The 25053-nt window shown below is 53.0% G+C and overlaps 2 protein-coding genes and 1 long non-coding RNA gene across 9 annotated transcripts; 1 reads left to right on the forward strand and 2 right to left on the reverse strand.

Annotated features, from left to right (window-relative positions):
• Nucleotides 1–48: 48 nt before the first annotated feature.
• On the reverse strand, nucleotides 49–9481 carry EPN3 (epsin 3). 3 transcript variants are annotated; one of them, XM_026797855.2, is made up of 10 exons: nucleotides 9170–9478; nucleotides 5927–6582; nucleotides 5450–5568; nucleotides 3782–3865; nucleotides 3399–3506; nucleotides 3222–3306; nucleotides 2674–2985; nucleotides 1712–1813; nucleotides 1121–1342; nucleotides 49–990 (listed from the first exon to the last, which is right to left on the reverse strand). In XM_026797855.2, the coding sequence occupies exons 2-10, from the start codon at nucleotides 6495–6497 to the stop codon at nucleotides 671–673; spliced, it is 1923 nt and encodes a 640-aa protein (XP_026653656.1). In that variant the 5' UTR covers nucleotides 6498–6582; nucleotides 9170–9478; the 3' UTR covers nucleotides 49–670. The 3 variants fall into 3 exon arrangements, with proteins under 3 accessions (XP_026653656.1, XP_026653657.1, XP_005494841.1); XM_026797856.2 differs by lacking the exon at nucleotides 1712–1813 and having other exon boundaries at nucleotides 9170–9481; XM_005494784.4 differs by lacking the exon at nucleotides 3782–3865 and having other exon boundaries at nucleotides 9170–9475.
• On the forward strand, nucleotides 8219–14350 carry LOC141731242 (uncharacterized). The gene is made up of 2 exons (XR_012583262.1): nucleotides 8219–8693; nucleotides 11311–14350. It is a non-coding gene; the product is annotated as an uncharacterized LOC141731242 (long non-coding RNA).
• On the reverse strand, nucleotides 12996–24867 carry MYCBPAP (MYCBP associated protein). Of its 5 annotated transcripts, XM_074555228.1 has the most exons (20): nucleotides 24600–24867; nucleotides 23763–23917; nucleotides 22723–22870; nucleotides 22518–22621; nucleotides 21860–22034; nucleotides 21418–21533; nucleotides 20591–20741; nucleotides 20296–20411; nucleotides 19500–19600; nucleotides 18719–18827; nucleotides 18208–18397; nucleotides 17499–17686; nucleotides 16812–16958; nucleotides 16361–16642; nucleotides 15447–15568; nucleotides 14603–14718; nucleotides 14290–14379; nucleotides 14023–14141; nucleotides 13618–13767; nucleotides 12996–13145 (listed from the first exon to the last, which is right to left on the reverse strand). In XM_074555228.1, exons 1-20 carry the CDS (start codon nucleotides 24856–24858, stop codon nucleotides 13059–13061), a joined length of 2925 nt encoding a protein of 974 aa, XP_074411329.1. In that variant the 5' UTR covers nucleotides 24859–24867; the 3' UTR covers nucleotides 12996–13058. The 5 variants fall into 5 exon arrangements, 4 of the variants coding, with proteins under 4 accessions (XP_074411329.1, XP_074411330.1, XP_074411332.1 ...); XM_074555229.1 differs by lacking the exon at nucleotides 14290–14379; XM_074555231.1 differs by lacking the exon at nucleotides 14290–14379 and having other exon boundaries at nucleotides 13618–13834; nucleotides 14021–14141.
• Between the last annotated feature and the right edge of the window lie 186 nt (nucleotides 24868–25053).

Genomic DNA, 25053 nt, shown 5'->3' on the forward strand with positions numbered 1-25053 from the left:
GGTCGCTCAGCGCAGTTCACAGTGGCACGGGGCACTCACAGGCGTACACTGGGTTGCTCAGCGCAGTTTATTGTCGCACGGGCACCCGCAGCCGCCGCCGCCATGGCAGCGCCCAAGCACCGCCGCCCCCGCCCCTGGAGCGGCGCCCAGCAGCGGGCGAGGGGCAGTGGCGGCGGGACGGGGGTGAGGGGGAGCAGCCAAGGGAGGGCGAACCCCGCGGGGTGGGAGGACCCGCGGCTTCCACCCCCGGCCCTGCGCTGCCCCAGATCCCCGCTGTTCTGGGGCAAAGTCCCACCACGCCGGGGGTCCATCCAGCAGCCGGATCCCGTGCACTCACCCGGCCCACTGAGCGGAGCCCCCGCACCACAGCCCTTTGTAAGGCCTCCGCCATGGCCCCTCACAGGGGAAGGGGGTTCCGGGGCTCGCTGGCTGCCCCCCAGCCAGCCCCACCGTGGCCCCCCACACCGGCCCTCGCAGGGGAAGGGGTCCCCTGTTGCCCGTCAAGCACGGGGGCTCATGCTGGCTGCCCCCCACAGTGGGCACGGGGAGGGGGCTGCGTGGGGGCATCCTCCCGTGCAGCTTAGCAAACCCCCAAGTCTTGGTGGAAGGAATGATCGGGGGGATTGTAACAGCTGGGGAGGGGGTCCACATGTCCAGATGTCCAGAGGGTTCAGAGGAAGGGGTTGAGCCCCCCGGGCGCGGACGGCGGGGCCGGGGGGCCGCTCAGCGGCAGTAAAGGCTGCGGCAAGGTGCTGGGGAGTTCGGGGAAGGTGCCAGCCTGCGGAAAGGCACTGGCGGAGGCGGGAAGGGCAGCGGTGGCAGCGGGGACGCTGCTGAGGGGCAGCGGCAGGGATGCGCTGTAGGTCATGGAGTTGGCGGGGTGGCCGGTGGGCAGGCCGGGTACTGGCGAGCTGGTCCGCATCTGGTTCAGCGTCGGCTTGGGCTGTTCGGAGAGGCTGAAGGGGTTGGTGGGGGACGGCGTGCTCAGACCTGGCAAAGAGAAGATGGGACATGTCAGGACAGCCAGGCTGCTTCCAGCAGTTCTGCTCCTCCTCCTTCTCCCCCACCACCACCTGCCCAGCGCAGGGAAGCCCCTGGCCAGCAGCCCTGCAGCACCTACCCGAGAGAAAGGGGTTGCGGGTCTTGGAGGCCGGAGTAGGTGCGACCAGGGAGTCCAGGTTGACCAGGGAGGAGGCGGCAGGGCCAAGGAAGGCCTCGGGAGTTTTACAGTCCTTCCGATCCTTGCCAGATTCAGGCAGGGAGTCAGCCAGGTTGGCAAGGTCAAAGCTCTTTGCCCCATCCTGCCTGGTGCTGGGGAACAGGTCGCCAAAGGGGTCGGGCTCTGAGATGGAGGGAGATGAGACACATGAGCCAGCTGGGAGACACCAAGGGTGAGAGCACTCTCCCTTGTCACTGCACAGGGTGGCTGACAGCACATCTCACCCCAGGTCACAGCGTGACACAGTGGGGCTGAGCCTGCAGCATGGCCCGCCCAAGTATCCCCCAAGCCACCATGGGAGACAGCTGAGTTAGGGACATGAGCACACACAGAGACTTGGGCTGCTCCCTTAGCTGTCGGGCAGACTGAGACCACAGCAAGTGCCCGTGGCAACACGATCTGGCCATACCAGCAAGCAACTACACACAAGCTGGCCAGCCCTAGAGCTGCCTCCCTGCCACAGGTCAGCACCTGCCCACTCCCAGCTCTTACCCACAGGGCTGCTGGACTTGGCCGAGGAGGGCGGCTGCGAGGGCTCCTGCTCCGGCGGCTCGGGCGGCTTTGCAAACGGGTCAAAAGCGTTCCCCCCTGGAGCTGGGGGGAAGAGGGGACACTCAAGGAGGGGAGCAAGCAGGGAGGTGTGGGGCAGGAGATGGAAGGGCAGGAGAGAGGCAGGGGTGGCTGCCTGCAAGGAGTCAGAGAAGAGGGGATGCAATGCAGGGCATGGGTTTGGGGGTCAGGAATGGGCACTGGGGAAGGCTTAGATGCACTAGATCACGAGATCATTGCAGACAAAGACACCCCTACTGCTTGCAGCCATTACACCATAACAAGCAGGTCCCTTTCCCAGCCCCAGCAGGGACAGGTAGAGGGGACAGGTCTGCAGGAATGCTTTAGCAAACAGCACTGGCCCCCAGACCAGGTTCTGCAACCCTCACCAGGGACCAAAACAGGGGGAAACACATGCAGGACCTGCACAGGGCTAGAGGAAACACCCAGGAGGGAACTGAGAGTGACACTGAGCTTTGAAACACAGGCTGCTCCTACAACTGTTTCCCCATCTGCAACATGGCACCTGCGACCAGCAACGGTCCTGTCTAGTCCTGGCAGGGTGTACAAGGGTCATTTGGGTTGAGCAAATAGGTATCACTAATGGGACACAGCATCACCCCACTGCTGGAGGGGTGTGGGGCTGCCACCTGCTCCCATCAGATGGCTCTATTAACTGCCATGTTAATTAAAGCAGCCTGTTCTGTACAAAGATAAAGCCTAAAAGTTCCTTGAAGTCTTCAGGATGCTGAGGGATGAGCTAAAGGACAGGAGGGTGGGGAAGGGGTGCTTGGGGAGCTGGTTGAAGGGGGGAGAACCCAGAGATGCCCACTTGCAGGAGGGTAGTGATGGTCAAGGCTGTCCTCAATCCTCAGCAAAGCCAAAAGGTCCATTGAGCCTCTTACCAGGGGTTGGAGGCTGCTCAGGCACAGCAGCCCAAGGGTCAGGAGCTGGTGTAGAATTGGAGCCCTGGGGGGCTGGGGGGGATGCTGTTCCCCAGGGGTCTGCAGGAGGGAAGCCAGAAGACATCGGTGCCTTCCCCCAGGGGTCAGAGGCTGCAGTGGTGCTGGGGGGAAAGTCCCAGGGCCCAGCAGGGGTTTGCTGGGATGAGGCGCTCGCCTGGGAGAGGGGCTCCCCACCAGGGTCTGGCACTGGCACCCAGGGATCCGCTGCACCGCTCCAGGCAGAGGCCACCGGCTCCACTTTGGGTTTCATATCTGGAAAAAAAGGGAAACTCTAGGAGAGGGGAACAATGTAGAGCACAGAGGAATGCTGAGTGGTGGGAATGTGGCCAGGAGACCATGGCTTCCAGCAGTACCACCTGGGAGTGTAATGGAGTAGGCACGAGGGAGAGAAGGCAGAGGTCCTCATTGTTGAGCTGCTGGAGGAACAGAGGCAAGGGACAACTTTCTGCCACTGTCCCAAATTCTGGCAGCCTGCAAGTTGTCCTCACCTGTCATATCCCATGGGTCAGCAGACGTGTGGCTGGAGGGGGCTGGCGCCGGCCCAAATATATCTGCCAGCTCCAGAATAGAAGACTGCGGACAGGAAGGGAATAAAAAGGTGAGAGGAGCCTGGGGCAGACCTGCAGGATCACCCCCGTGTGGCCACCCAGCCTCCAGTGCTATACCTGGCTTTTCTTCATCTTATCTTCTTCTTGCTCTTCGTCCCTGCCTGGGGCAGTCTCCTCCACAGGTCTCTGCTGCAGGGAGTTCTCCCCTTGCCAGGTCCTCACTTCCTGTGGGGACAAGGGATGGGGCCTGTGAGCTCAGCAACCCTGCAGACAGCATCTTCTCCAGGAGACACACCCAGCACAGGAGCTGCCACCCAAGAAGTCCCAGCATCTGAGCAGACAGCTCCTCCAGGGCCGAGCCCCCAGGAGAGCACTCAGCAGACAGCCCGGAGCAGCGAAAGCAAAGCGGGCACCGGAGCCAGGCGATGTTTTGGGCTCCGGTGCCACAGAGAGACCAAGTGCAAGGAGAGCGGAGCGCCAGGGCCGCAGGACACAGGTACCTTCTCGTGCTCCTCTTTGCTCAGCGCGAGCGCGAGCTGCAATTGCCTTTCTTCGTCTGTACTGGAAAGTGGAGGAAGTGGCTTCTGGCAACAGAGGAAATTGGGTGATATTTCAGCTTGCCCTCAACTCGCAAGACTGCTTGGTGGTTGTCCCTCTCCTTGCCACCGCCATTCCAGCGGCCCCTTGCCTGCCTGCACAGCATCTGTGCCCATGCAGCTGGCCCTGCCTGCAGACCCCCAGCCCAGGGTCCCTGTGCTCTCTGACCAGCTCCTGCTCAGGTTCTGTGCAGCCCCTGCCCAGCTCCTTCCCCGATCCCATCACCTGCCGCTGGATTAAGGCTGGGATGACCCTAAATTAGGCAGTCAGCATCTCCCCTGGGAGGTTTTTGGGGACCCTGATGCAGTCAGTGAAGGAAAGGAGTAAGACATCCCCTTGCCCTGGCAGCCTGCTGAGTAAAGATGGTTTGTGACACTGACCGGCCTCAGTTTGGGATTCCTGCCAGCCCCACACCTAGACCTGAGTAGACTTTGGGGAGAGACTGTCCCTGTTCCACCATGGTGGCCCTGATCACTGCCCCATGACACTTTTGCAGCAGTGTGGGGACTCATGGGGGCTGGGAATGGGTACCCTGATAAGGGTGTACGTGTGTCAACACCCATAAATGTGTGTAGATGACTGTGCAGCCCAGATGGACTCCAACAAAAAGGCAACACTTTCCAGAGAGTTTCTTCAGTGCTCATTGGAACAGTGTGAGGATGCTATAAATACTCCAATTCCAGGACAAAAATAGGGATATACACCCTGCTTTGCCTCCAAAAGAGCCTCCATCAAGCAGGGAAGACTGGCAGCAACAAGCATCATCTCTAGAGCACATCCTCTGCCCTGCACAACTGAGCTCATGGTGCTGGGTGACAACTCCAGGGGATGCCCACCAGTCCAGCCATGCAGCTCCTTGGTCCCCATGTTCCTCTGATTTTGTGTACTGCCTATACCCACAGGCTCGTGCACGCTGTGCTAGCTGTTTGCTGGTGACCAAATAATCCATTCTTGGTGAAAAAGGGGCCAGCAGACAGGAGAAGGGACAGCCTGAGGTGGCTTCACATTGGGCACAGCATCTCACTTGCCTGATTCCTCCTGGGGCCGTTTCCCAGTGCTCCTTCTAGCCTAGTTTGAAAGGACCAGACAGTGGGAGGGAGCATCTGTGAGCCCCCAGCCCTGGGGATGCTGCTGGCCTGCACCCACACAAACTGCTGGGCAAGGCTTTGCCTCCTCAAACCTCCTTGTGGGTAGGCAAGGGGAATGGGGAAGCTTAGACCAAAAGTCCTCAGCAGAGGAGGGCAACCAGGTTGGAGGGGTGGGCTTTGGGGTAAATCCAGAAGACCCCCCAAGTTCACCCTGGAGTCTGGGAAGCTGGACAGATCCCAGCCTGGTGCTGTCCTCTCTAATATGAGAACAGGGAGCAGGGGCAGCCCACACCTCCATCTGCCCGCTGGTGATTTTGGATGCCAGACACAATGCGAGCAGCCTGGTACAGTTGCAGGTACATGCACCAGCCTCAGGCAGCCCTCAAAATCCTGCCTCTTCCCAGGGAACTGACCCACTGTGTTCACAGATAAGGCAAGGTAAGGGAGATGCCTCACACCCCAGGACAGGCAGGGCCACTCTACCTTCTCTGCCTCCTCCCGACTCATGGCCAGTGCCAGCTGCAGCTGCAGCTCCTCCTCTCCTGTCGTCTGGGGCCGTGCTTGCTCCAGGTCAGAGGCAAACCGTGGGGATGAGGATGATGCTGGGAGATAAAAGAGGAAAAAGGGAAGGAGTGGCATCAGGACTTGAGGTATTTTGGGAAGCACATCAGCAGTTTCCAAACCTCTGTCCCAATACCCAGCCTCCTCAGGAGATGTAGCCACACTTTAGAGCTCACTACCTTGAACAGGCCACGAGCTTAAGGCTGGAGGCACCACCAGCTGCTACTGCTACTGGGATCCACCACTGGCCCAGCTAATTCTCTGCCCTGTGGTGCAGGATGGGCTTCACCACCACCATCCCAAAAGATGCAGAAGAATGACGGGCACCAAGCAGGTGCAAACCACATGTAACACCTGCCTCCCCTGAGAGAGCCCGAGTGAGCTGCCAGTAACACTCACAGTTGAACGAGGAGGGTGAGCCCCGTGCCCGGCTGTAATCTTCACCGTAGGGTGATGCCCGGCGGCCGTAGCTGACCTGGTGGCTGCCACTGCCCATGCCCTCCAGGGCCATGCGCTCCTTGGTCTGCAGCGCGTGCGCCCGTTCCTGCTTCAGCCGCTCCTCGTCCTTCAGCAGCGCCATCACCTGCTTCACCTTCTCCCGGATGTTGATGCCCTGGTCCTTGCCGTCACGGTCCACATACTGGAAGTCCTTCAGCGTCTGGATGGTGTAGAGGTTCTCCCGGCACTGGTGGGTCACCTTCTCGGAGCCAGTTTTGATGAGGTAGTCCAGAAGGGTGAGGGCTTTGTAGACGTGACGCCAGTTCTTGCCGCTGTCGTTCAGCCGCCGCCAGATCATGCCCATGACCTCGGCAAAAGCCACCGTGTTGAAGGTGAGGTCGGCGATCTCTGACATCAGAGAACTGGGAGGACCCCAGGGATCATTGGAGGTGGCCTCCCGCACCTTGATCTCTGCCTCTGAGTAGTTGTGCACGATGTTCTTCACCTGCCGACGCAGCGCCGAGGTTGTCATGGCTGTGTGGGGCTGGAGACCTGCTGGTGGCAGGCAGGAACAGTGGAGAAGGGATGAGTGAGCACGGCCACAGCCTCACCAGCACCTGCAGCAGGGACAGTGACACAGAGATCTCAGCATTGCCTCAACCACCAAGACCCATTTCCAGAGTCCTTGGCTGGCATCAGGGACATTTTTCAAGGTGGATGTGACCATCACAGGGGCATCAGGTGCACCCTGCTAGGCTGCCACGACTCACCAACTCAGACACACAGGATGCTCAAGGGGAAAAGAAATCTCATGGCAAGTGATACCCAGAATTGCCAAGCCACCACAAGTTTTGACTCTGGATTCAGCAACATTTGGAGATTCTACCCTGCACTTCTGCTTCTAAAAGTAATCATCTGAAAATGGCAGCTCACTCCTCCAGATCCTGTCTGCCTCAACTCCATTCTCCTGGCAAAGCTGATTTCAGACCCTCCCAGCCCTTGTGCAGCCACGAGTTCCCCTGTACACCCAGATGCACTACCTGCACCTGCACACAGCCCTGCTTGTCCCAGTTGTCAGCCCAAGGCTCTCAGTGCTGTCAAGGCTGCATCGTGCAAACCCAAAACCTCGTCATGAGTCAGAACCTATAACGATTCTCTAGTGCTGGCAGCTGCTCAGGCAGGTTTTCCCAGCAAATTCGGTAATTTTACTCCCGCGAGAGGCTGGTGAATTCAGGGTGCTAACAGCCAGTGGCAGGTTAGCCAGCAGGATGGATAATGCAATGCCCCTCTCACCAAAACCCCGAGCTGTCTGAGCCTCCTCTGGACCAAGACACAGGGGCAGCAGGGGGTGGCATGGCTGGGAGCTGCCCTGGTACCTCCCCATGGGCAATGCCTGTCCTTGGGATGCACTGCACTGACACAGATGCAGTGACATGGGGCAATCTGGACTTGTCCTCACATGAGCCCATCACAACCCTGTGCCCTGCTCCATGCTGGTCCTAAATCCTCACCTTCTCCCTGCATGGTGACAAGACACTGTTCACTCTCATTTTATCAGAGAGTCAAGCTGAGGGAGAGGCAGAGGCTGCCTTGCCCTCGGCAGAGTTGCACCGCAGAACTGGGGAGCTGAGCTGCTCCCAGAGCCCTCACTGCAGCTGTGACAAAACTCACTAGCAAATTTTCCCCCATCCAAGATAACACATGTGAGCAGAGGAATATCTCCCCCACACAGCAGTCTGCAGACAGCAGTTATCAGTGTCCATTTCATCACCCACCTCGGGTTCCAGTACCTCCCTGGACTGCAGCTGCTGCACATCCAGCCCTCTCCCAGCTCAGGATACCACTCCATCGCACTGGAGCTGGGCCAGGCCTCTGTCCCAATACCCAGCCTCCCCAGGAGATGTAGCCCACAAGCCACGCACGGCACCCACCACGGTCCCACACAACCCGCACGACCAGTCCAGCACCTCCCGCTCCCGTGGGCCAGCAGCCAGGTGCCCCACAGCTCCGCCAGCAACATCTGCTGTGAGTCAGAGAGGAGCCTGGCACCGCCACGCTCGCGGGCGGACAAAGTTTCTCTCGAGTCGCTTCCCTGCACCGATTCCCTTTCGCAATGCAGCCCGTCAGCGTCAGCGCGGCCTTTGGATCCCGCCGGGAGAGCCCGTGGTGCAGTCGGCCAGGCCAGTGCCCGCCTGGCACAGAAACGCCTCTGGGACAAGGGCAGCAACACAGCAAAGTCCTCCAGGACTTGGCTCCATGCTCCGCTTTCCACCAACACCCAGGTGGAGATAAAGTCACAATCTCCAAAGGTGCCACCAGCCTTGAAAGCACCAGCAAGCACACTGGCAGTCCGAAGAGGGGGCAGGATGGTTCCTTCTGCCTCCAACAGGTTTCCTAGCTGGACAAACCCCAGGGTCCTGTGACAGGCTCCCGGCATGGCTCATCCTGGCCAGAAACCTGACCCCAACTGGACTTTGCCGCCTTGAGATGGCCTGGGAAGTCTGAATGGAAAGAGATGGGAAGCATGGGCTGGGGCAGGGATGAGAGGAACGTAATCAGGGCTGGAGCTGCCAGCGGGGTTTAGAGCTGCGGGTTTATCAAACACAGAATCATCCCCCCCCTCCCTGGAATATAAAGGGAGTGAAACAGAAGCTGTGTGGGAGATAAGGCGGCAGCACCCAGCAGCTCATATGGAATTACTGCAGTGACCTTGACCAAGAGTGGCCAGGTGGGAGAAGGACACGGCTGCGGGGCCAGGTCCCCATCGCCCGCGGGCCGGCGCGGGGGCTGCGGGGGCGACGCGGGAGCGGCGAGGGGCGAGGAGGAACGGCCGGGGGGGGAGCGGAAGGGATGGGGGGGATGCAGGGGGGGGGGCAAAAGGGGCCAGCGAGGGGAGGGGGGCCGGGAGAGGGATTTACAGCTCCATCCCTAATCAGGTGCAGGGCTGAGAGGAGCGGCGACCGCCATGGGGGAAGCAGCAGGGAACGGCCCCCGCAGCGCCCTCCGCCGCGCCGCCGGCTCCCGCAGCCGCCCGGCTCCCGCTCCCGCAGCCGCAGCGGGGGCCCAGCCTGGCCCAGAGGCGGCCGGCACCGAGCTGCCCGCCGGGGCCCGGCACCTCCTCAACCCGCGATGCTCCAGCGTCCAGAACCTTCCTCCTCTCCCCCCCAGCGCAGCCCGGTGCCAGGGGCGCGCAGCCCCGGTTACCTGCGCGGTGCTGCCGCCGCTGCCGCTGCCGCCGCCGGTGAGCGCGGGCTGGAGGCGGCCGCAGCCGCCCGCTCCTGCTGCGCGCCGCCGAGTTGCCGGGCTGGCTGGGCAGGTCCCGGCGGCAGGTCCCGGCTTAACCCCTTCGGGGCCGCCCGGGCACCGGCAGAGGCGCTCAGGCCCCCCCGGCGCGGCGCGGCGCAGCGCGGTGCGGTACCGGCCGCGGGGGATGCGGCGCCGAGCCCCTGCCCCGCCGCATGCGGGAGGCGGGGATGCTGTAAATGCTCAGTCACTGCCCCTTCTCTGGCAGCCAGCCAGGCGCTGCTCGCTGCTGCCTGCGCGCCTGTATTCCTTTTCCTCCCCCCCCTCCTCCCCCCCCATTATTTTTAGACAGAAATCCACGTCCCCGGGCGCGGAAGAAGCTCCGAGGGATGCCGACCCTCCCCACCACGCAGCTCCCTCTCTGCTACCCAAGGCCACACTCGCGATTTGGGTTCTTTAAATTAATTTTTTTTTTTCTTTTGCTAGGATCTAAATTTGGAGCGGGTTCTTCCCCTGCTCTGAACATCTCCCGGAGCCTGGCTGGGCGAGAGAGGGAGGCATCAGATGACATGACAAAATAAGTCATGTCTCTCGATCATTTTAATGCCACCCCCTTCTCTCTCGGCCTCTGCCTTCCATTTTAATCACTGACAGCCCTTCAAGTATTATGGATATATATAATCTTTTTAATATCACTGACATTTTCCATGAGATGGAAAACATCTCAGGTGTGCTGAGACATTCTGGGGCGGGAGGGGGGCTCGTGCCTTCCTGCTGCTGCTTCCACCAGCCACGCAAAATGCTGAGCTGAGATCCATCTTGGCCCCAGGGTTCTGCCTTGGGTCTTCGGGGAGGCCATGTGCCTCTGGGGGCTTTGCAGATCTCAGCAGCCTGACATTCCCAACGGGCTGTGGCCGTGCAGGCTGAATAAGCATCTAGTCCCACTCCCAGCTGCAGTGTGGGAAAAGAGGATTTCCAGCATCGAAACCCTCTGCAGGTCAGCCCAGAGAACATCCCAGCTCAGGAAGGGGCAGGCATTCTTCATGGCAGCTCCATGGGCTCCAGGCTTCCTCTTCCTCCATTCCCAATGCTTCTGCTTCACTCTGTCAGATGGTGAGGTAGACAGCTTGCCTTTCTTCAGGCAGTGATTTTTTTATAAGCAAAGTGAATCTCTCCACGGGGAGAACATCCCGGGAGGTGTTTTTGGAGCTGTACAAATGTGGGGTTTCTTTGTGGGGGGTCCCAAAACCCCACTGTGGGTACAGGACCCAGCAAAGCACTGCTTGCCCTCAGCAGAGCCTGGCTGCTCACCCAGACCCCTCTGCCATTGGGAATGTACTGTCATCTTCTGCTTGCCTCATTTTCCTGCAATTCCCCCTCTTCCCATCCTCACTGGTGGTGATGGTGTCTTCAGGCCCCACTCACATGATGGGTTTGGAATGCAACTCCCAAGGCCAGGAAGGTTGCTCACCTTGGTTATTTAGCAAACACAACACAAATTATTAACACTAATACAAATAACGCCCACGCTTGGGAGAGGAGAAGGAATAATTTCCTTGCCTGGCTGCAAGGACTCAGCCTTACAGTGTCCTGCAGAGTGCAGGGCTGAGAGCCCTGAGGGTCCTGCTTCTAAGGTCAGAGCCCACAGCTCACACTAGGCATGTAAATAAGAGGTATATGTTTCTAAAGCTACTCTGCAGAAACCACCTCTAATTCCACTGCAGTTCCTGTTCTGTTACTTCCACAAATCAATGCAAAAGGGAAAAAAAAAAGATCAGCTGGCTCACAAAAAGCTGCAGCAGGCAGACAGCAGAGTACCACAGCTGTTGGCCAGCACATCCTTTCCTGCATGCTCCTTGTACCTCATTCCCTGAGGACACTCTAGTCCAAGGCTGGAAGAGGCACTGGCAATATTTATGACAAAAATTTATGACAAGAAATTAGACTATTCACAGGTTTGTTCTCCTTTGCAGAACTTCTATGCCGCCCACCTACCCTCTGCTATCAGTCTCCTCCCTGGAAGGGACAATGCCAGCACAGGACATTCTTCCATTGTACGTGACTGATGTAAAACTTTCATCTACCCCATGTTGTATTAACAGGTTTTCCTGTGGGTAGATGAACACATGGAGCCTGGTTTCAATAGGCTGGACTGAAGATATGGATCCATGGAGATATGGATGGGCTTTATTATCCTTTAAGGTAAAACTACCAAACGAAAGGATTCCTGCCTCTCCGACAATCACGTTGCCTCTAGAACATGCAGACTCCCTCTCTCCTAGAAACAGATGGCTTGAGCAGTTTGAGTTGGGCAAATTCACAAAGCTGATAATCATCTCCAGGGAGGCAGGAGCAATTGTTAGAGCCTGTGAGACACACCCCAACTTCAGGCCTTTTTCCTCCTAATTCTCAAAATGTTGCTGAAATTCTCACTCCAGGAATGCTGAGCAGAGACATTCCCTTTGTGGGTCTCTGCCCACTGAGCCAGAGGAGGCTTCTTCTGCTACAGAAGCCAAAATGCTTCCCCACACCCCACTATGAGAAAATATCTCAAAAGATGAGGAGCCTCACCTGGCCAGTGAAAAAAACAAGCTGTGCTTTGACGTGGTATTGCTGGGAGCCAAGGGGAGAAATAGATCTCTCCCCAGGGAGAGCACAGGAGTTAAAATGAGAAAGCAGAAGACACCAATGCAGCAGAAGGAGCAGTCATTGCATGCTACATGTGCAGCTGCAAGCCCAGGGACAGGGCCATGTGCCCAGGGACAGGGCCATGTGCCCAAGGGGCACACCTGGAGCACTGAACTCATGGCTGAGCGATGCTGAGCATGGATGGGCATCTGCTGCTTAAGAGCTCCAGCAGGATCAGCATCCCCAATTAATGATCTGCACTGATGTCATTGCTCTGTAGGGCCAAAGCCTTTCTGGGGAATGCTGTCCAGCAACTTTAGCAGGAAGGTGGCACTTACTGACACCAGGCCAAGACAGACCCCACACAGAGCTCACTCTGCCCTGAGAACCTGCTCCAAGTCCAATGTGCCACACTCAGGCCTGGGATGCCTCCACAAAAAGCCCCATTGCAGCAGTGATGCACACAGATGGAAAATGGTGATGGAGCCCAGACACACAGGCAGATGGACAGACAGGAGGGGTGGCTGTAACATGAGGACTTAGCATGGCTCACAACTTTTATAGCACAAATTTCACTCATTTAAGAGTGATTAGTCTTGGAAGGAAGCATGTAAAACCTGGCTCAGAATGGGGTGTGGGTACCTGGAGCTCAATGGAAAGAGATGGCAAGATCAGCACAAGAAGGAAATCTGAGAGTGCAAAACCAGGCAGGGTGGCACACCCCTTGGGACAGTGTTTTCACTGGGATCCAGAATGCCTCAGAGAAGCCTCCTGTCAGCAAGTCCCAAAGGGAGATTGGACAAGATGCCCAAAATAAGCTAAAACCCAGGATGGATTTGTCTACTCTCCTGGTACCAGTATTCATGAGTACAAGGACATCCTGTTCACTCATCTGCTAGCAAAGCACAATCAAGGCACAAAGAATATACCTCATGTTAACTGGCACTTTTAAATTCTCCTTTAGCAGAAATACCAGTATTTTCCAGTCTTAATGTTTTCTGAGTGGTGATACTTCTTGCCTTGTCTCTTCTTGGGAAGCATCATCTGTAGCAGTAACAGATGATCTAGCAATAGTCTCACATCACAGTGTGTCAGAAAAGAAGCAGCCCGGTATTTGTAACCACTGAATCACTTCAGAAAGAAGAATCTCCACTCCATCTGTGTAAATATGGTTATTTATTGTATTTTTTAAAAGCAAGTCTGTTTCTACATACAAAGGGCTTCACTCCCACTCCAGAGCATGTTGCTCCTTCAGATCCTCAAATAACAACACCATTTTGCTCACCATTGAATCCAGCAGCCTGTAAACCTGCAGAAATTCAAAGACAGCTGCAGTGAAAACACATGAGGAAATCTTGAGGCTGAGACTGACAGAGATGGTTTCTGAGGTACATTTTCATATGGGCACACACACAAGCACATAGAAGTGGGAACCTGCTGCTGTCAGAGCTCTAGTAATAACTTCCCTGGCTATGAAGTGTGTTTAACATTATCTGAGGTACAATTAATTCAGCTGATCCCTCCAGAGTCTGCAAGCAATGCTAAAGACATCCCAGATAGAAGTCCCGCATGTGGCTATGTGATGGCTGGATTTCTGCTAACAGATTCCAGGCTGAAACAAATTAATTTGGATTTCACACTTACCTTGCTGCAGCACAAGGGACATATGTCTGCCAGTTTTCTGAGTTTAACAAAATGCTTGCCTCTCCCCCTGAGCCTCAGTGTGCCTTACAAGAAAAGAACAAAACCCTGCCAACGATACAAGCTTTGGTTAGACTCACTTCAATGTAGAGCTTTTCCCGGTATGCTTCAAGTGAAACAGGGTCCACCTGCTCCTGAACAGGTTCTGCTGCCACAACTGGAGTTGCAGCTTCCTCTTTCACCTTGTGCTTCTCATGTCTTCCTCTGACGGACTCTGCTCCTTTCATGACCTGCACAGAAATGGAAGATACTTGATTCTCATCTTTTGCTTTCAGCTTTCTGCTGCCTGAATGATCCCAGTCAGGGACAGACAAAGGAAAAATGGGACCTAAGTCAGGACACTGATCAGACTGCTTCAAGATGCATCTCCCAGCAGCAGCACCTCTTTCACTGGGTTGGAAATTAGTTCAAACTCAGGATACACAACCTCAGGATGATCACACTGTTCCCAGCACTCAGGGTTCACCAGGCATCCCAACACCTACTTTCTCCTTTCCCGATGTCGCTCTACTTTTTTTGCCTTCTTTATCCTTTTTCTCTTCTTTCTTAGTAGCTATTTTGTCTTCCTTTCCTCCTTTTTTTGCTCCTCCTTGCTTTACTTCCTCTACAAAAGAAAGGATTTCAATTAACCAAAAGCATCCACACATCCAGAAAGTCCATCCCACTGCACTAGCACAGTAGGAACACGTTACTTTTGCAATATATTATCCTCTTTTTGTTAATCTGAGATGTACTGCACTGAAAAACAATACCTTGAAGACTTCTTTGTTTAACTAAGGTATGAAGAGGTCTCATTGAGGCAGTATTTGCTGGGTCAGTCTGTATGAAAACCATGGCTGGACCTAGCTGAATGAAAAGGCTTTTTTTGTGGGAATGTTTTTTTCCTGATGCCAAACCACAGATCCCAATTAGTATTGTTACTGTCACACAATCTGCCAGTTATTTTCCTGATGCTTCTTCCTCAGGGAGACATGTTGAAATTGACATTTCAGTTCAAATTCATCATGTTTTTTGCATTTCCAACAGCCCACAGAAAGCAGTTGCTGTGCTAAAACCACCATTTACCTGTTTCCTCTGGAACAGCTTCTGCATAGATGTCCTTCTTAACCAAACCAAGCACGGATCTCAGCCTCAGAGAGTGACTCACCAAGTCATCAATTGCTCCACGCCACAGCTGGAGGCTGAGAAAATGGTCAGGATCAGAAGGGAGACAGTGCAGCAGCTGCCACTTGGTTTGAGCCTGTCCCAAAAGTGAAGGCACCTCATGGCTGACAGCTGCCTGTGCAACTAAACCAACAAAACAGCACCCACTGTCTAAAAACCTCTGCAGGGGGATCCTAAATTGCTTTCTTCGTGTTAGAGCCCTCCGAGGTCTCAATGGTTTGCAAATCAACAGGCTCCCAGGAACCCATAAATATTACTGTGAAACTAGGTCTGCTCTTCAACATGACACACACTGGTAAATCTACCTGCTCTGTGTTTACCAAGAGGAACCTGCATCCTTCTAATTTAGAAGCAGCTCAAAGCTGTTGATATGTTTACAGTCTGAAAGTCTGAGCAAAGAACAGAGAGACTGTATGAGGGAGGAGACAGTTATATGAGTAAAAGGGTACAGAAAATACCCAAAGGTTTCATAAATACAGACTGGCATAGTCTTGCCAGAAATAATCTTGTACACTCTCCAAAATTACATGCATTTAATATTCTAAACTTATCTCCAGGAAAAAAAAAAAGGCATTTGGGTCCTAGACAGCTGCTACAATTAAGCTATAAAAAACCAGAGTGTAAAGATGACTTCTAGACCTCCTATAATTATGTGCACTCTGAATCACAACACTTGCAAGAGAGCTTGCTGAGGCTGTTGATCACACAATGTTTTCACAAGCTTTTCCTTGCAAAGGTAACCCACCAGAGTGGATACAGAAGGTCTAACTGAGTTGGCCTCTGTTCAACACAAAGCTGCAGAGCTGCCTTATTGAGCTGGGTCAGTGCTTCTTCCTGCTGCTCCTCCCCGGAGATTGACATTATAGCCTGTGAGAGAAAATTCACAGGGGCTGTGGAACACTTCTCAGTCTTTATTCCCAGGCCCTGAGCTCAGTGGAGCAGCCCACAGCTCTCTTCCTGGACACCAGTCTGAAACCAGGCTGCACTGGGCACATACACACCCAGATGGGGCTTCCTACACAGCTAGGATATGGCCAAGGTACCCAGGATCTGCAGAACAAACCCAGATTCCCTCATCAGACTGATATTAAGCCCCTTTGCAACTTCAGGTGTTCTGGGAAACAGGGATTCTATCAAGCTAGAAGGCTCCCTAGTAAAGCTTAGTTATAAAAACAACAGAGAGATTTCCAAGAGAGCACTACAGAAAAACCATTGACAGAAACCAAAGCAGTCTTGCTTTAATAAAAGCAGGTCTGTATTTTATCCACAGCCTGTCATGAGTGCCCCCCTAGTTCTCTGATGAATAGGAAGGGCTCTCCAAGGAGAAGAGCCCTTGGGGGAGCCACAGGAGGCTGTAAGCCCAGCCTGCCCCCACATTCAATCCTGGGCTGACAGAAAGCTAATGGGGAGAAGAGCTTAAAATATCTTTTATATTGTGTGCTTCTCTTTTCTTCTTCACACAACAGCCCACAAAGCCTCTCTTGGGAATCTCTTTACAAGAGCACTGAGGGTGTGGTCAGCAGAGCCAACACACATCATAAACCTTGCGAACTCCCAGCATATTGGCAGCAGCCCTTTAGGTGGGCCCGCACTGGGGCAGGCTGGGCTGTTTGTAGGGGAATTAACACACCCTCAGCATGTGGGAACAGAGGTTCCCACCTGTTTAAAGTCATCGAGGGAAAGGTTCCATCCTGAAGGACCTGCTTCTTCCTCCTCAGTGCTCTTTTTCCTTGGAGCATCCTCTGATGCATGCTTCCCACACGGGAGCTCAGGGGTGCTGCTCTGGACAGAGGGAGGCTCCAAGGTGCTCTCCTGGTACTCCATGTCCTCTGCAGTGCTCCTCTGGTCCAAGGGCACTTCCTCCTCCAACACTGAAGGCACAGTCAGGTGCTGTCTCCATAGTTTATGCAGCTGCTTTACCACTTGATGCTGATAATGCAACTGTGACAATGGGGGAAAGGTAAACGTGAGCTGCACCTTCCCTCTTCAAGCCCAACTGTTCAAGCCTCCATGGCAGACTGCCAGCTCAGAACCCAGGCACGCAGCAGCCCCGTGGGTCTGCCCTCCCCACTTATTGCAGCTGTGCAGTCCATCCAATAGCAAACATCACCTTGGGATTTATCCTGTGGAACAGCTCCTCCTCTGTGACACAGGCATCCACAGGAGATGGGGTGCGCTCGGGTGTCCGAATTGGCTTAAGCAGTTCATTCACACATTCTTTCACTATGGTAGCACCTTCTCGAGCAGCCAGCTCACTCTGAGGCACCACAGCAAGAACAACACGTGTCAGTCCCCATTCCATATGCAAACACACAAACTCAGTCCCTGTAACCACACTGCTCATTATACAGAGTCACAACTGCAAACCCTGCTGAGCAGAGCAATACTTCCAACAGCTTTTCAAATAAACACTACAAATCCTGCCCCCAAACTATACTTTTCAAAGCATAGTGTAATTTTCAATTTATACCTTAACTGCTATCATAGTGTACAGCAGTCAATCCCCTTCCCATTAAGTAAATAATGAAATTAATTACCAGCAGAAATTTCATTCTTTAAAGGACCAGTGTGAACACTTTAGGAGACACAGTCATGTCTTTAGTAACAACATTACAATAGACTGCAGAGCTCCTCATGTCATTTTGCAAACCTGCTCAAGTATGTGCAGACTTTCTGTAAATCTCACCCTCAGCAGTAATTGCACAACAATAAAAATACCATGTTGTCCACTCCCACCCTTATCCTCTATTTGCATATAAAGTTCAAAGCTCAGTTACCCAGCTACATGCTTGGTTACCTCCAATTTCTCTCTGAAGACAGCCAATTTATCCTCATACACAGCAATTCCCCAAAGGGTCACCTGAAGCAGAGCTCCTCCTAATAACAGGGGATGTGTCCTAAATTCCCAGGGCTCGCTGAAAATGCCTGCTGTCTCTGACTTGAAAATAAAAGAAAACCTCAGAGTTTCTCCAGGCAAAATTACACCTGAAATAAGAGAGAAAATGCATTGGGTGTGCAAGAAGCCACCTGGTTAGCCTGACCTTTTTCCAACACCATCCCAAGTGTCCTTAACTCTCTAGGAGACTCTTTCCCCATAGTTTAGCTGGTTATCACACTTCATCCAGCTATCATTCTCCTTCCAGATTTACTCTCAGTCCCTGTGTTCCTGAACTGGCCTTATTTCCATTGCACTCTCCTTCTACAGCAAGCTCAGTTTTCTCTCCAGAAGATTATGACCCGTTTGCCACCAGAAAATTATTCACTTCTCAATATTCCACCCATTTACACTCAGAGCAGAAGCAACCTCCTTTCCTTTAAGTTCCAGGAGAGGGATCTGCCTTGCACAGCTCTTTTGGGGTGAGTCAGCCCTGACACCCAGGGTGGCTTCCTCAGGAGAAATCACCCAGCAGTGCTCTGCCATTAGTCAGACTCCACATCCCAGGTAACTCCCAAATTCCTGCTCTATGCTTGAGGTACAAAGGTCTTGGAGAGCAGCAGCCTCATACCTGGTCTGGTATCAAAGTAAAAGCAGGGCACTCTCCTCCCCCTGGTTTCTCTGGAGGGGATCTGCTGGGGAAGCCTCATCCAGTGGTACCAAATGGAAGCTCTGCCATCATTGGTCACTGTCAGGAAGCTTTCAGCCTTCTCACTAGCCAGAGTCTCAAAGGTGAGGCGGGCAGCAATACCAATTTCCTTCTACAAGGAAGAGGAACAATTTCTACTCTATCTGGTAGGATTTATCCTGCATGAAGTCATAGCTCAAACAAGGGGTTGAGCCTTGGTAGGAGAACTTGTAAGGCAAGTCCAAAGAAGTGGCCATTTCACAGACAGAGCCTGGGAATCTGAACAGCACACCACAACCAGAGCCTAGACCTCTCTGGAGCAAACACAGGGACACTCTACTATGTTCAGAGTAAGTCCCCATTCTGTGGCTTTGGGATGACAGTTATTGTACCACTGTGACACAGGAGCTCAAATAGGCTTAGCTTGACTAAACAATTAAAATCTCACAATTACCCTGCAAGTAGTGATGCCCTTGATCCAACGAGCAGGCTCGCCACAGAAAACTAAAGATGGAACCTTTTCAGCTTCTGGAACCTCAATGAAGGAGTCACCTAAGGAGTCACTGTTAAAGAAAACAAAAGCCAGCATTTTCATGGAGTGAAATTCACTTCCAGAGAGGGGAGAACCAGGGGCGAATTACAAGACCCTGTAAGAAATAATCCCGTTTATTATTTTCTCACACAGTACTCTCTTTATGGACAGAGCCCTGCAGATGTGGTGAACCCATCTAGCTACATGTCACTGGCAAGGAGGACAGGACAGCCAAAATATTAAAGAATGAGACCTGTTTAAGTACATGAGTGAAAAAGGACAAGAGGCTCTCAGGCTGTGCCTGTTACAGATGGACAGGATGGGGAAAACTAGGAAAGTAATGACAGAAGGCTAGAAAAATTCAATCAAATGGAGGTAATTGAGAGTAGAATCCCACCCTGCCTGATCTAAGCTCTGAAGCCACACAGAGTGAAGGCTGGTGGAAGAGCCTCAACAAAACTTTTCTCTGATTCTTGCTCCTTAGACACAAGGCCCCAAGGCACAAAGGCTCGTAGATCTGGTGATTATAATGTAAGAATCTAGTGATTATATATAAGATCTAGTGATTATAATGTAAGAATATGCCTTTTATTGTGTCCCAGTGGAGACTTGTCTCCATTCTAGATAAGAACAGCTAAGGATATCCTCACAGACTGATGGTGCACACCCAAAATCCTTTATTTTGCCACAAAGTAGAACTTACGGGATCTCAATCTCTTCAGAAATGGTGGTAGGTAGAAAAGCCTTAGCTGAGACAGATGTGAAAGGCTGCCCTCTCCCAATCACCTCCAGTCCTTCCAGATCCTGGACATACACAGAAATTATCAACTCACAGTTGCTCTTTTACACAGAAAGGACATTAAAACACCAGACAAATGCACCAAGTCAGCCAAGTAAAGTGCAGTTGTGATATCTTGCTCCCACAATGGTTTTTAGAGGCATCTGAAGGATGCTCAAGGGACACGGAAAAAGAACAAATTCTGAGATTCCCAAGAATCCCAGATGACTGCATTCCCCACTAGCAATGATGCACAGAGAAAGTGTCCTTCACACATTCCTCATCCTCAGAGACAGGTTTCAAAGACTAAAAAAGTGAGGTTTGTTCTGTTTGTAGGAGGAGGGGCCACCTGCCTTCAGGAGATTATTTCAGAGTGCGTCTTCCACATGGGTAAAGATCTCTTCCCTCTGCCCCATAGCACTAAATCAAAGTCCTGCACCACTACTTGGCAGGTTTTTCTTTGCCTAGGTCCTGGAAGTTGCATGCTGCTGGTTTGGGGTCCTATTCTGAGGCCCCTAGACCACTCCATGCAGCACTTCAGGAGGTCAGACAACTCTTTCATAAGTGCAGCCCTTTGGAAATGTGGGAACTTCCACGAGAAACACTGTGGGACCAAGTTTCAATTTCCTAATGCTTTTTTCAGATCCAACTCCTGACAATTTCGTTACTCTACAGCAGCTGACAAGAGACACAAACAATGTCCTTGTTCCTTTGGTCTTACCGGCTTATAAAAGCCCAGCTCCTCTAGGACAGATTGCAGCTCCTGCCGTCGATGTTTCAGGAAAAGACTCTTATCCCAGTTTAGGTGGCAAGGAACCTTCTTCGGAGGCTTCAGACCTGTGGAAATACCAATACCAGAGCTCACTCCCTACACACCCACACAGTTAATCAAATTTCATTCTCTACCAAACTTTGGCCTTGTAGTGTTTTAAAGAGGAGGCTCAGCAGGGAAGGAGCTGCTTCTCCACACTTGTGCCCCATTTCTTTGGGATCACCTCTCTGCAGTGCTCCCTTACCTGTTTCCCTCTGGACAGTTCGGGGTTTCCCCACATGAGTGAGAGGTTCTGGGTGCCCACATTCAGTCCGGGTCAGGGTCAGGGTCAGCCCGGTGAGTTCATCCCCAATTTGCTCAGGAAGGCTCCAGAACTCGCTTCCCACTCGGTATCCCTAGGGTGGCAAACAAGGCTCCACTGATTGTTGTGGATAATGGTGCAGCTACCTGCTATTTTCAGAGGCACTTGAAGCTAAAAAGAAGAGGTCTAACCCTGACTGTATGAGCATTTTAAAAGTCTATGAATTATCCATTTCTGCTGAGGAAGCCAAAATTTCTATCAGGCTGCTGTCAAAGACGAACTTTCTTCTATCTAGTGCACATGAAGGTTAAATGATATTAAAATAAAGCCTCACACAAATGCAAATTCTTTGACAGTGCAATAAATGTGAAAAAATAATTAATATGATACTCCAATAACCCCCCTGTCTTACCCATGCCCTTTTCTCCATGGCAATCAGTAAAATCCAAGCCTGAAGTTATCAGATATTTCTGCCCCTGGAACAACAATTGTGACACGTTCCCATGCCACTTCCCAGGGCACAACAGGCTTTAGTGAGAATGAAGAAATGCCACTTGCTCATCACCACTTTCCCCTGGCTGGTATAGATAGCACAATTCAGGTTTTTATTTTTCATGTCCCTGAAAGCTCTGCTCAGACATCAAACTGAGGGATTCAGAGTGGCTTTGATAAACATCTCCTGACAGCACTTCAGAGACTGACTTAGAAGAGTGTCTGTGCTGTGTGGCAAGAGCAGCACAATCAGGACACACAGGAAGTGGGGCTCTCACCTTTCCAGGAAACAGGGCAGGGAGACTCCGGTCAATGAGGTCACGTTCTTCCTGGATTTGCCTGTAATTGTCTGACATGTTCATCAGCAATTCATTCTCTGGCTTGTGAAGAATTTCTATAAATAAAAAACATCACATCATTGGTGCTGCACGTTGGGCACACCCTTTGCCACAACTGTTATTGCTCACCTGTAACCCACTTACACTGTTCCCTGCCAAACCCACTGCCCTCTGCCCAGCCAGAGCCACCAGCTCACCTTCCTACCACATCCAGAGCCAGCAGCATGAGCAGTGTGGGAGCTCTGAGAACATGGAATCAGACTGCAATGGCAACAGGATTAACCCTGGTGGGCAATGACTGCTGCAATTTGGGGTGGGGACATCAAACTTCTCCACCTGCACACAGAATTTCATAGAATGAGACCTCCTTAGCTTTTCTCACCTCCTAGGTGTTTCTCCTGCTTTTTCCTCATTGCCATATGATGCCTCCAGTTCTGGAAAGCTTTGTGCTCTGTTAGTTGGGCCTGATGTGCCTTTTCTTTCTCCTCTCCTCCATGCTCCTCTTCTAAAGCTGCTGCAGTAACATCTGGATGAGGAACCTTAATAGCACCTGCTAGCTGATGAGAAATGAAACATTAAATGAACCTCTCTGTGCACACCAAAACAGGAATGGGAGAGGGGAGAAGAATTCTTCAGATTGACAGCACTGTTACATTAGCAATCTGAGAGGAAGGAAACCAGGGCAGTGGGGACACACTAAGATACAATGGAAGTGTTTATCTGAGTAATGAGACTCCAGCAATGGCATTGCTGCAACACCAGCTCTTCCCTGGCACCATCAGCAGGGCACACAGGGAAGAGGAAGCGTGTGTAATTGTTCCCTCCATGACCTGGTCCTGCACACAGGACTCCAAAACCTGCTGGTGCAGTTTCTCCAAAGGCAAACCCTCCCCCAGAGTGTGATGAGGCTGGGAAAACCACACCTTAGGCCTGCCCTGCTCCTGATAGGTGCTGGAAAGCATCGGAAGGTACTGCAGGCACCACACTCTACCTCTGGAAAAGTTCTATGCAGCACCATTTTCCTAACTCTACAAACCAACCCGAGTGTTTCTTTTGGCCAAGGCTTCCGTCCTTAACTCCTGGAGACTTCCCAAAATGTGATGAGGGAGGATCTCTTCACAGCCATCATCAAACTGTCTCGATCCTACAACACACATATAAAAACACCCAACCCCAGAGGCAGGTCACTAAAGTTTGGCTTAGCAAAAGCAAAACCCAGAGGTAAGATGTGAAGTTGAACCCTACCAGGAAAAGTCAGCGGTCCCATGGGTGCCTTGGGGGGAACAGGATGTGCCACGAGATGTGCCACCTCCTTGGGCCGGGATTTTCGGACCAGGTAATTCCTGCGAACTGGAATTCTGGCAGCACGGCGGGCGAGGCGCGGAGCGTGGAGCTGCAGGAGGGGAGCAGTGACAGGGCAGTGAGGCACACACTGACTCACCTCCATCCCATCCCATCCTTTCAGCACATGCACAGCAGCCATAGCAGCACACTTCCTCTAAGGGTGCTCGAGTCCTTTTCACATGGACATGTAACAACAGGACCAGGAAGGAATGGATTCCATGTGCATGAAAAAGAGTAAGTTTAGATTACACATCAGGAAAAATTCTTCTCTGTGAAGGTGGTGAGGCCCTGGCACAGAGTGCCCAGAGAAGCTGTGGCTGCCCCATCCCTGGAAGTGTCCACAGCCATGCTGGATGGGGATTGGAACAACTTGGAATAGTGGAAGGGGGGTGGAAATAGAGGAGTTTTAAGGTTCTTTCCAAGGCAAATCTTCTATGATTCTTCCCCTACAAGACACCTTACACAGCTGTGCAGATACCAACTCAGTTACTGTCTCACTCCTCTAGATCTTGGTTTATAACAAGGGCACAAAAGGAGAGTTTTAAATCACTTTCCAGAAGAGATTTCTGCTTCTGTGTCATTCAAATGCTTCCACTCACATACTGTGATCTGAGTTTTGGAAGGAAAGCCATGAGAGCTACTAAACAACTTACAGGTCCTAATAGATCAGAAAGTTGAAAATGTAATTTTGAAGATACAGATGACTTATCCTTCCATTTGAACGGACTGTATAAGCACTTATAATCCTTTACTTTTAGCAACTGAACCTGATGAGCTGACATTTTATCATGATAAAAAACCTGACATACAAAATGGCATGAGAACTCAGCTGCAGGAGTGACTTTTGGCTTAAGTAAATGGGCAGCACCCTCTGTTAAACACCCAAGAGGAGAGTGTCTGTTAAGGCAGCTGTTTCCAGCAGTAAAAATACTCATACATACTTTCTCCAGGTCCTCCGCCCTTATTTCAAGGGCCTGGATGTCCTCTCCTTGCAGAACATAGGGAACAGGCTGAGGCTGAGGCTCGGGCTCAGGCTCAGGCTCAGGCTCTTCTACAGTTGTTGAACAGGGTTGTTCCAAAGTCTTTTCCTTCTTGCCTAAAAAACAGACAAAGAGACTTCTTCAGTCTCTCAAGAAGGACAATATTCCTCCCAGACTGGTTAATGATTTCCAGCTGAACTCTGTTTTGGGATTATTTCTCTTTAAGCTTGCAACAAACAATAAATTCAGCATTTCTTGTAATTGAAAGAGTGAACCTCTGAGAAGCTGCAAAGACCAAAGTGGGTCAAGTAGGAGTGGATCGTCTCACATTTTATTCAGATGAAAGACAACGGTAAGATAAATGCAAATAAATACAGATCCCTGCAGGTGGAACAACGCATTCCTGGGAAGTTTCCAACTCTAGCTGTAAGTACAAGCACACAGGTTCCCTGCACGACTCGGATAACAAAGCCCTGGCTTTCCAAAGCTGTTCGGGGCCACAAGAGCTCTGAAATCCAAACATGCGCAGGGCAGCTCCTCCGGCACCTGCGGGCCAAGCCCAACTCAGAGGATCCCACCAGCGACTGCTCCCCCTTAACCTGCGGGCCCCTCCCTGTGGGACCGGCTGCTTTTCAAACCAAAAAATCCAAAATAATGACAGGAGGTCACTGGCTGGGGAAGGGGCTGGTTCCGGCCGCTTCAACCGCGGCTCCGCCGAGGCCGCAGGCCCGGCCTGGCCGCTGCTGAGCCGCACCCTTCTCCCGGCCATACCAGGAGGACTCCGGTTCCGAGACCCACCTCCCCCCCGCGACGCCATGTCCCGGGCACCGGCACCGTGCCCGCCCCAGGCCGCGATGGGACACGACAGGCCGCGACAGGACGCGATGGGGCACGATGGGCCGGGATAGGCCCCGATGGGGCGGCAGCGGCCTCGGGCAGCGCCCCCTGCTGGCGCTCCGCGGTACCGCTCCCCCGGGCGCGGCCCGCTATGCGCATGCGCCGCCTGCCAGCACGCATGCGCCGTGCTCCTGCGGCACGGCTGGGGACAATGGGACATTGAGGACCTTGGGAGGCTGCGGCTCCGGGACACCGGGAACACGAACACGGGATGGCGGGGCACCGGGATCCAGCGGGATACTGGGGTGTCGGGGCTCCGGAATACCCGGACACCAGGGACACGGGACTCTGCGCGACTAGAAACAGCAGGGCGCCGGGACAGCGGGCCTCAGGACACCCGGAACCCCGGGACACA

Source organism: Zonotrichia albicollis, chromosome 19, assembly GCF_047830755.1.
Source record: "Zonotrichia albicollis isolate bZonAlb1 chromosome 19, bZonAlb1.hap1, whole genome shotgun sequence".
Lineage (NCBI taxonomy): Eukaryota > Metazoa > Chordata > Aves > Passeriformes > Passerellidae > Zonotrichia > Zonotrichia albicollis.

Bases quoted from the DNA above. Each gene is read 5' to 3' on its own strand.
- MYCBPAP (XM_074555228.1), bottom strand. From the start codon at position 24,858: ATGTCCCATTGTCCCCAGCCGTGCCGCAGGAGCACGGCGCATGCGTGC. The intron at 19,601-20,295 runs GTAAGACCAAAG...GTGTATGTCCAG, and splicing joins AGCTGGGCTTTTATAAGCCG to GATCTGGAAGGACTGGAGGT. The intron at 15,569-16,360 runs GTGGGAACCTCT...TTTCTCTCACAG, and splicing joins CCCTCGATGACTTTAAACAG to GCTATAATGTCAATCTCCGG.
- EPN3 (XM_026797855.2), bottom strand. From the start codon at position 6,497: ATGACAACCTCGGCGCTGCGTCGGCAGGTGAAGAACATCGTGCACAAC. The intron at 3,507-3,781 runs GTACCTGTGTCC...TTGTCCCCACAG, and splicing joins GCAAAGAGGAGCACGAGAAG to GAAGTGAGGACCTGGCAAGG. The intron at 991-1,120 runs GTAGGTGCTGCA...TCTCTTTGCCAG, and splicing joins CCGCAACCCCTTTCTCTCGG to GTCTGAGCACGCCGTCCCCC.